This window comes from Pygocentrus nattereri, chromosome 27 (assembly GCF_015220715.1).
Source record: "Pygocentrus nattereri isolate fPygNat1 chromosome 27, fPygNat1.pri, whole genome shotgun sequence".
Classification (NCBI taxonomy): Eukaryota; Metazoa; Chordata; class Actinopteri; order Characiformes; family Serrasalmidae; genus Pygocentrus; species Pygocentrus nattereri.
In genome coordinates, this window is record NC_051237.1 from 22,460,207 (window position 1) to 22,471,100 (window position 10,894).

The 10,894-nt window shown below is 43.2% G+C and overlaps 1 protein-coding gene across 1 annotated transcript; it reads left to right on the top strand.

Moving 5' to 3' along the window:
* Nucleotides 1-460: 460 nt before the first annotated feature.
* On the top strand, nucleotides 461-2,484 carry LOC108415000 (perforin-1-like). The gene is made up of 2 exons (XM_017687942.1): nucleotides 461-993; nucleotides 1,108-2,484. Exons 1-2 carry the CDS (start codon nucleotides 461-463, stop codon nucleotides 2,294-2,296), a joined length of 1,722 nt encoding a protein of 573 aa, XP_017543431.1. The 3' UTR covers nucleotides 2,297-2,484.
* Nucleotides 2,485-10,894: the final 8,410 nt, after the last annotated feature.

The window sequence follows — 10,894 nt, forward strand, 5'->3', positions numbered from 1 at the left end:
TAATTGTAAGAAGTGTGGAGAGATAAACTGATTCCAGGTACTTGTCAGATATATTACTTTTTTAAGAAAGTATTTTACATTGGGCTGCTTTAAGATTAAGTCATCAGTCTTTTTGTCACCAGTTGAAGAACCAATGCATAGCAGATACCTCATCAAAGATACCTATATTAAGACAACACAGAAAGCCCCTCCTGCATCCACTAGTATTTAACGTGTGGTATATGGTTTGGTACACCTCACATCTCAGAGCCATCTCAAATATATATGAGACACAAGTAAGTTCTGATGGGATTCACTAAAACGATTACATTTGTAAACTGCATATTAATAATTGAATGCTATGTGTATATATACTGTGATCTGCTTCATAGACCACAAGTAGTTTGCTGTATTTAATAGGTATTTTTCCCCATTGATTATTTAAGGGATGACTAAAGGATTTCTTCTATTGTCTCACAGAATGGGGTGGATGAGTCGTTACCTTCTCAGCTGTTGGATTTGGTGTTCTCTTTTCTCCTTGGTCAATGCTGAAGAACAACCAGAACTGGGTGGTCCAGAAGACTGCAACAATGCTGGCTTTGTTCCCGGATACAACCTTGGTGGAGAAGGCTTTGACGTTGTGAAGATGGAGCGAAAAGGGTCTTATGTCATCGACATGGACAAGTGGGACATTGGGAATGGCAGTTGCAAAATGTATGAGAACCCATACCTGAACAAGGAAAAGCAGAAGACACCAGCTGCTGTGGTGTTCTGGAGAGCACTCCCAAAGTGTACAATGAAGGTTTCCAGCAAGATGTATGATTCGAGTGAAGCTCTTGTGAACGATTCTACTTCTTCAATCTCAAACAACTGGAAAATTGGGCTCGATGTGATGTTTAAGGGTTCGGGTTCATCAGGAGGAACTCATTCCCGTGAAGCACAATTCGGTATGAAGAAGTCAAAGGAGGACAATTTCAGCTTTACCAAGCATGGTGTTGAATGCAGCTTTTACAGGTGAGCCATTCTGCTGTGAAATCATTTTATATGGTATAAAAGATAAATAACACGTTGCATAGCTGTCACTGTGTACATATTATAAATATCAATGGCTTCTAAATTCTTTCACAGCTACAAAATAGCATCTTCACCCCCACTGCATCGTGAGTTTCTTCAGGCTCTGCAGTCTCTTCCCCGAGAATATGATTCAGACTCCTATCAACGCATAATTGACATGTTTGGCACACATTATACCACAGGAGTGTACTTAGGTGGGAAGATGAAAGCAGTTACAGCCATCAGAAGCTGTAAAGCAGCACTGAGTGGACTTACAGATACAGCAGTCAAAGACTGTTTGGATGTGGAAGCATCAGGCACATACAAGACTGCTACTTTGAGTACAGAATCCCAACTCTGTCGAGACTTAAAGAAGAAAATGAGCACAGATGAAAAATTCAGCTCAATGTTTAATGAGAGACAGACAGAGATTGTAGGAGGGAACATCAATGGTGAGGATCTCCTTTTCTCCAGGAACTCACACCCAAATTCTCTAAACCAGTGGCTGGATTCCCTGAAGACCATCCCAGATGTTGTGACATACACTCTTCACCCCCTACATTCAGTGCTGAACAAGAACCACCCTGCCAGAGAGGGACTAAAGAAGGCAGTAGAAAATTATATCCGTGACAACACCTTAAAAAAGGTTTGCAGTGGGTCCTGTAAGATAGGGCACCAGAATAGTGCAAGAGATCGTTGTGCCTGTGTTTGTGAAAGTAGTCAAACTGTACTGTCCAACTGCTGTCCTGTTAAAAAAGGTCTAGCCACACTGAAGGTTTTCAACCTCTACGCCACTGGTTTATATGGAGACCTCTGGAGTGAAACAGATGGCTGTGTAGAGGTCAGTTACGGCGAGACGGTCAGGCGCACTGCCGTAATTACAGATAATAACAATCCCCGTTGGACAGAATCATTTGAGTTTGGTCCCGTCACGCTGTCCATCAGCAAAAGACTCTCTTTCAAAGTATATGATGAAGACACGTACTGGAACAGTGACCTTCTTGGGGAGTGCTCCTTTGAACTGAGAAGTGGAAAAGTGACTGACATGTGTGTCTTCAAGCATGGCAGCTTCTTTTTCAACTATACTGTAGAATGTGCTCCTAGTCTGCAGGGTCCAAAGTGTGCAGATTACAGTGCTTCTCCGATGGACTCCCATCTGGCCAAAATATTCCAGTCCAGAAACGGCATTCTGGCTAAAGATATGTGGAAGCTCCAGGAGGCCCAGAATTACTCCAATAACCCCTATTTCAAGGGTTATAAATAGTAATACAAAGCCTATGCAGCAGTTATGATGCTAAACAGCGTAGCTTCTTAGACAGACCAAAACATATGTAAAGGTTTGTAAAATGAAAAAAAAAAAGAACATCAGTTCCTTCATGGTGAAGCACTGCTTGCTGATTATTTGCCTTGCAAGTTGCATTATGGTTTGAGTAAAGCATTCACAAAGACAAATCTGTGTAAGTTTTCTTCTTCAAAAAAAGGCTCATAAAAGACACAGAATACATCTTTAACTTCAACAGTTACATCCAATGACTCCTTTAGAAAGACTTCTAAATGAATGCATTTTTCTGATTCGGTTGATTCGTGACAGCATACGCTGCAGGGCAAGAAAACAGGCCAAGTCCAAAATCTTCTAAACCTCTGAATGGTGTTAACAATAGATCATTCATCAAACCAATGCAGTAGGTTCCTGTGAGAGCTTTTCCCTTTGATCTCTTTAAATGTTGAAGTTTTGTGTGTAAATTTGCAAACTTGCAATCTTCCACAGGAAGAAAAGTCACCATTCGTCCACTCAGCATTAATGGCTTCAAACAGCTGAAAAACATAACCAAGTTTGCGTTTAATCTAAGACTAAATGCTCTCTGTAGAATTTAAATCCAGATTCTGAGCAGGGTAGCTCCATAAGTAAAACCCATTATATTTTGGGCTTGGCCCTTTTTTTTAACGCTTGCCTGCTTCAATACAATACAATAGTGGTTGGTTAGTGTAGTGGTTAACACCTCTGCCTTCTACGCTGTAGACTGGGGTTCAATCCCACACCAGGGCAAGCACCCTACACTATACCAATAAGAGTGCTTGGGCAAGACTCCTAGCACTGCCTTTGCCTACTTGTGTAAAATGATCAAATTGTAAGTCCCTCTGGATAAGAGCATCAGCCAAATGCCATAAATGTAAATACAACTGAATCAGCAGATTAGTAACAGTTGGCAGACAGAACACAATACTGTGGTTTCCCACCACTGGTTACACTGCCGTGCAGTGGCCATGCAAAGTGGACATGCAAAGAAGCTCTCTGCAGTCACCAAACTTCTGTAGGAGAGGCCTTTATTATTGTTAATGTTGGTAAAGATGTATGATATATATCACATACACTCACCAGCCACTTTATTATGTGTTCAATTGCTTGTTAACACAAATAGATAATCAGCCAATCACACGACTGCAACTCAATGCATTTAGGCATGTAGAGGTGATTAAGACAACTTGCTGAAGTGCAGACTGAGCATCAGAACGGGGAAGAAAGGTGATTTAAGTGGCTTTGAACGTGGCGTGGTTGTTGATGGCAGACAGGCTGGTCTGAGTATTTCAGAAACTGCTGATCTACTGGGATTTTCACACACAACCATCTCTAGGGTTTACAGAGAAGGGTCCAAAAAAGAGGAAATATGCAGTGAGCAGCAGTTGTGTGGACGAAAATGCCTTGTTGATGTGAGAGGTCAGAGGAGAATGAGCAGACTGGTTCCAGATGATAGAAAAGCAACAGGAACTTATATAACCAACCAGAATCTCTGAGGAACGTTTCCAACACCTTGTTGAAAGTCTGCCATGAAGAATTAATTCTTAATTAGTTCTTCTGAAGGCAAAATGGGGTCCAACCTTTTACTAGCAAGTAATAAAGTGTCCGGTGAATGTATATAATACAAACCAAGGACTGAGGTGACAAGGTGAGTATGACAGTTAACATGTGTTTGCTAAGGGTGGGTAACAATCATCACTATTCTGCAACAAAAGGCCAGTTACTAACACTCATACAGTAAATATGGTTAAGAGCATAAAATAAAAATAAGGGGGTAGATAAGGGCAGATAACATATATTGAGAATATTTTCTTTAAGTAATTACCATAAAGTGAAAGTGTATTGTAACCCAGGTCACAAAACATCTGAATAAGACAGTCTAATTATTAAGAATTTTGCTACAGAAAACTGGAACCAAATAACTCATTCTTAATTCTAAGAGAAAAAAATCATATTTAACTGTTAAAGTTTAATGTACAAGTATTTCTGAGCCTGAGCCAAGCTCAATCTATATGAAATGAGCTGAGAAGAATAAAATAAAATGGACGCCAATATTAAAAACAAAAATAGGTTTATTTAGTCCGTAAGTATCCATTTCACTGATTGGAGAGATATTTCACGTCACTGATACAGCCAGCCAATAAGGTGGCAAGTTACATTAATGTGAGGATAAAATATTGCTGGATTTGGTGCCGAACTCCCTTTTTGGGTTCAGCCAGCAGCCAAGGCGGTGGATTTCCCTGCAAGAGAACAGAGATAAGCTAAAAGTTATAAAAACAATAAAAACAGCGCTAGAATTAAGAGAATCTTTTCTTTATTTAAACTGCTCAGTGGTTGGACCTAAAAAAGCACTTTGCCGGTGAACAAGGAGTTCTATTTGCTGATGCTACAGGCGATTATGCTAAGTTAAGTTAGTATGCAATGCGTTAAATACTAGCGGTATAATGTGTTTGAACGTGTTCTTATAACTTGGTAGTAGAGCGGCGAACCCAGAGTAAGCTATATAAGAGATATCTGTTGAATTCCAGAGTTCATGCAAGTTTTTTTGGCGCGTTTTAGACACAGCCTGTGCTGCGCGTGGCTGAGAGGCGACGTTATGGTGTACGCGGCAGAAGTTAACCCTTTCAGTGCCGAGTGATGCAGTTTCTTCGTTTACTGTGTAGAAACAATGTGTAGATAACTTTGTAAATAAGTGCAGTTATTCGTGAGTCACGCCGGTTACAGTCTATGTTCATGTTTAAAGACACTTTGAAACTTGAATTTAATAGTGATTTATGGCCTTATTATAGGTCAGGTTTTTTTGCCAGAGACAAAGTTGGATCTGTTTTCATTCGATGGCGAGCCACCCTGGAATATTGACCCTAAACAAGTGATTTGCAAGCAGTGGACATCATTTAGTCTGTGAAATCCCCTGTTCCTGTTGAACTTTGCACTAAAGCCTTTCTGCAGTGCGGTAGGAGGAATACTTACTTTTTTTTTCTTCACGGACTGGAACAGTCACAGCCACATGTGCAATTTGCAACCTGTGGAGCAACAAGGAACATTTATTATTTACACACACACACACACACACACGTATATGAAAACAAGGGATACTGAAATTGTAATTGAAATTGTACTATTTTGCTAGACGAAATTGAATTGTATTGTTGAACTGATTGAACTGTGATTGGAGACTGTTTATGGATTTAAACAAAAATGGGATGTTTTATTTCCAACCTGGGTAGTAGCAAAGTACAGTAGTAGATTTACTAGCTAATCCCGACACAAATTTGATTGGGTTATTGTATGTTTTATCTGTTTTTTTTTATTTACATACATGTTTCTTTATTAAATGGAAGTTTTCCTAAACTCCCAATCATAGTGCAGTGGTGTCTCTTGGGTAGTAGTTGCCCCGTCTCTGTAGGCGATCCTGGGATCATTCTGTTTTGCTCACAGTATCTTGGTGTTTTCTTCTTTTGCTTATTCAATTAAACCCAAGGTTAATGATAGAAATTACCTACTGTGTTGTTGCTCCTAAATTGCAATGCTATAATCCAGCTAACACCCGCTGTTAGCTAGAACCCGTGTTACAGTTTTCATTAGCACATTTTTAATTAGCATACTTTTGGTATGGTTATATATTTTGAATACATAATGTTTTGAACTGACAAAGAGTAGCAAAGACAAAAAAGCAGTAAAATGGTTGGCCTAGGCCCCGCCCTTCAGGGGTCACAGACATGACTAATAACTCCAGCTTCCAACTCCATTAGCTAAAAAGATAGTGACCATCAAAATGAGCTTGTTAGAGCTGTAAGACCAACTTGGCAAATCTGGTAAGAGCTGGTAGGGCAGGTTAACTCAGTGGGTTAGAGCTGGTTTATTTAATATGACCAACTGGTGAGAACTGATACACCAGACTAATTCAGCTGGTAAGACTCAGATGACCAGTTTGGCGCGACCATCAGAACTGGCCAGCTGATGGGACCAACAGAATTACATTGACAACTTGAGTACAGTCAACTTGAGCCAACAGTCAAGATGAAAAACAACCCGTACTTCAGGTAAGCTCCCCGTACAACCAATAACACGACTTGGAAAAGTCAAATCAGCAAGTGTTTAATCTCAATGGTGTGATTCTGTCTTCAGGTGTGACGGGGAGCGAGGAGGCGGACGCAAGTGCGGAGACAAGTGAGATTTATTACAGGCAAATCCAGGGTCATAGTCTAAACGGTCCAGGTTCAAATAGCCAATACGGAGAGCAGGAGGGACAGACATGACAAAATGAACACAGGCATAAACATCCAAACAACACAGGCAGAGATTCAAGCAAAGACCAGTAACCAGACCAGGGAAAACACAGGGCTTAAATACATAAAGGTAACGAGGGACAGGTGCAAACACAGGTGAAGACAATCAGGGGTGGAGTCATGAAACAAAGGGGCAGGACTACAAAACCAAAACAAATGTGCATGGAAGATCAAAATTAAGGGGCACATGGAGTAGTGGGTCGAGCCAACGGTGACATCAGGATGGAAGTGGTGGCTCACCATTTCTGTAACCAAGGGGAGAATTGATGATTCAAGGTATCTTCAAAAAAACCTAACATGTACATTTACAGGATTATTATTTACATTTCAATTTACTATGTGGCTACAATAAACCAAAATAGCCATAACAGTGTTATCAAAAAGACTGACATATTGAAAAATGTTGTATACTATAATTCAAACTGTAACATTTGTCTTCTTTTTTTTAGAATTATTGGATTAATTTTATATAGTTATATAGTCAGAGAGCTTTACATTTCAATATGATCAACATAATAATGGACTGTGATACAAAAACATTTATAGCAATGTTGGCATACTGTTATGCCTTTACTTATTGAAATGTAGTACTGAGCCCTTTGAATTCACACAGAATTTGAACAAGAGCTCAGAATCTTGGCAGACAGAATCAAAGTCACAGTCATATCACTTATTGTGGAAAAGTAGTTTCCACCGTGGCATGAGAGATGCTGGCTTTCTAACTCTACATTGGCGATAATCTGGATTGTCCTTTACTTCTTTGGCCCAGAGAACACAACATCCATTACTTCCATAAACCATATAAAAGGTTGGCTTGTCCGACCACAATACATAATGCATTTCCACTGTGTATCAGTCCAATTCAGCCCAAAGAAGTCGACGGCGTTTCTGGACATTGTTTATATGTGACTTACACTGTGCATAGTACAGTTAACATTTATGGATGAAACGACAAACAGTTTATTGACAACACTTGTCAAAGTATTTCTGCATCCATGTGGAGACGTATCACAGTCGCGTTTTTAATGCAGTGCCGTCTGTGGGGTCATAGGTCACAAGCACTCTGCTGTAGTTTTTGACCTTGCTTTTTGCACACAAAGATTATTTTGCAGCCGTCTATGCGTTGGCCGTGTCATCAGGAAAGCGCGAGTTCGATCCCTGGTGATGCTACAGACATCTGTAGCCGGGAGTCCAAGAGAGCACAACTGGCATCACTCTCTCTGGGTAGGTAGGACGCCCCCCCTCCCCCCATCACTCAATGTGATACTAGTCAGCACAGACGTCTGTCAGCTGACGTACCAGATCAGGCGGTCGGCGCTGTCCTCTGTGTGTGTTCGGCTGTCCCGTGGCATTGCGTGAGCAGCAGTTTGAAAAGAAGCAGTGGCTGGTTTCACAGGTCTCAGAGGAAGCCTGTGCTAACCCCACCTTCCTAGCATTGGTAGTATCGTGTGACTAAGTAGCGGGTGGAATTGGAAACGACTAAAATTGTGGAGAAAATCGGGGTAAAAATGAAAACAAAAATTGTGATGGGAAAGAGTAAATAAAATATTCCTGGTGCCCTATAGACAGTTGCGCAAGACGGCCCTGTAAGGAGAGAACTGTTAAGAGTCCGACCAGACTGGGCTTTAAAAAAAAGACATCGTATGCGTTTGGTTTTAAAGGCTAAAGGACATGATGGGCTAAAATGGTACGGAATTGTGTAACTGGGGTGGGGAGATCACCCCATCACCCCAAAGGGGAATAAAAAGGGATGTTTTGAGATGTTCTTTGCATTGTGGTTGACCAGGAGCCATCTTGCTATTTGATGCTCAATAAAGTGAAGGCCTTTACCTTCATTCCACAAGAACTCAGCCACTGAAGTCCTTTTGGATTCCTGTTTATCCTTTTTCATTTTTGTTGATATTCTTTGATTCGTTGAATTATTTGTGAAGATATTAGATTACAGATAGTTATTAGGGCAATAGTATTGTTAATATTAAAATTATCCTCTCCATGGATCACCACCTTATCGTGGTGGAGGGGTTTGCGTGCTTGAATGATCCTAGGAGCTATGTTGTCTGGAGCAAAAGCTCCTGGTAGGGTCTCCCATGACTAACTGGTCCTAGGTGATAGGTCAGACAAAGTGTGATCCATAATAACCCCTATGAAAACACAAAAACAGGACTTGTGTACCCTGCCCGGAACAGGGTTACCGGGGCCCCACCCTGGAGCCAGGCCTGGGGGAGGGGCTCGCCAGCGAGCGTCTGGTGGCCGGGCATTTACTCATGGTGCCCAGCTGGGCCCAGCCTGAAGGAGTTACATTAGTCCCCCCTCCCATCGACCCACCACCAATGGGAGGGGCAGTAGCAGGAGTTCGGTGCTTTGTGGATCGGGCAGTGTCCAAAGGTGTGGGCCTTTCTGATCCTCGGTTGCTGAAACTGGATTTTTGGAACTTTGAACGTTACCTCAATGGCGGGGAAGGAGCCTGAGTTGGTGCGCGAGGTTGAGAGATACCGGCTAGATATAGTCGGGCTCACCTCAACACACAGCTTGGGCTCTGGGTCCAATCTCCTTGAGAGGGGCTGGACTTTATTCTTTTCTGGAGTTGCCCATGGTGAGAGGCGGCGGGCAGGTGTGGGCTTTCTCATAGCCCCTCGACTTGGTGCCTGTATGTTGGGGTTTTCTTGGGCTTCGGTTCGCCTTCGGGTTGGGGAATGGGTCCTGACTGCTGTCTGTACTTATGCACCGAACAGCAGTTCAGAGTACCCAGCCTTCTTAGAGTCCTTGGGAAGGGTGCTTGAAAGTGCTCCTCCTGGAGACTCTATTGTCCTACTGGGGGACTTCAACGCTCACGTGGGCAATGAGAGTGAGACCTGGAGAGGTGTGATTGGGAGGAATGGCCTCTCTGATCTGAACCCAAGTGGTGTTCAGTTTTTGGACTTCTTTGCAAACCACAGTTTGTCCATCACGAACATCATGTTTGAACACAAGGTTGTCCATAATTGCACATGGCACCAGGACACCCTAGGCCGCAGTTCAATGATTGAATGAATGATTGAATGAATCGGTGATGGACACCCCAGGTGAGAGATGCCGTCAAGCTGAAGAAGGAGTCCTACCGGGCATGGTTGGCCTGTGGGACACCAGAGACAGCTGGCAGGTATCAACAGGCCAAGCGATCTGCAGCTTCAGTCATCGCCAATGCAAAAACCCGTGTAAGGGAGGAGTTTGGTGAGGCCTTGGAAAGTGACTTTAAGTCGGCTCCGAAAAGATTCTGGCAAACCGTCAGGTGACTCAGAAGGGGAAAGCAGTGTGCCACTAGCACTGTATATAGTGGAGATGGTGTGCTGCTGACTTCGACTGAAGATGTCATTGGGCGGTGGAAGGAATACTTTGAGGACCTTCTCAATCCCACCGACACGTTCTCCAGTGAGGAGGCTGAGTCCGGGGACATGGGAATAGGCTTGTCCATTAATGAGGCCGAAGTCGCTAAGGTAGTTAAGAAGCTCCTTGGTTTTAAAAATTGTGTGGACATCAGGGGCGGTGCCACTGCATTGGCAGACTGGGGTGGTGGTGCCTCTTTTTAAAAAAGGGGGACCGGAGGGTGTGTTCCAACTACAGGGGAATCACACTCCTCAGCCTAAGGTCTGGTAAGGTCTATGCAGGGGTACTGGAGAAGAGATTCCGGCTTATCGTCGAACCTTGGATCCAGGAGGAGCAGTGCGGGTTCCGCCCTGGTCGTGGAACACTGGACCAGCTCTTCACCTTCTCCAGGATTCTGGAGGGTTCATGGGAGTTTGCCCAACCAGTCCACATGTGCTTTGTGGATCTGGAGAAGGCATTCGACTGTGTTCCCCGGGGTATTCTGTGGGAGGTGCTTCGGGAGTACGGGGTACATGGCTCTTTGCTATGAGTCATTCAGGCCCTGTACAAACAAAGCTGGAGTTTGGTTCGCATAGCCGGCAGTAAGTCAGACTCGTTCCCAGTGAGAGTTGGACTCCGTCAGGGCTGCCCTTTTTCATAATTTCATAATTTTTATGGATAGAATTTCTAGGCGCAGGATGGAGGTTTGGTGACCTCAGGGTCACATCGCTGCTGTTTGCAGATGATGTGGTCCTATTGGGAACATCAGGCCGCGAACTTCACCTTCCCTGGATCGGTTTGCAGCCAAGTGTGAAGCGGCCGGGATGAGAATCAGTACCTCTAATCCAAGACCATGGTTCTCAGGCGGAAAAGGGTGGAGAGCCCTCTCTGGGTCGGGGGTAGGCTCTTGCCTCAAGTGAAGGAGTTCAAGTAT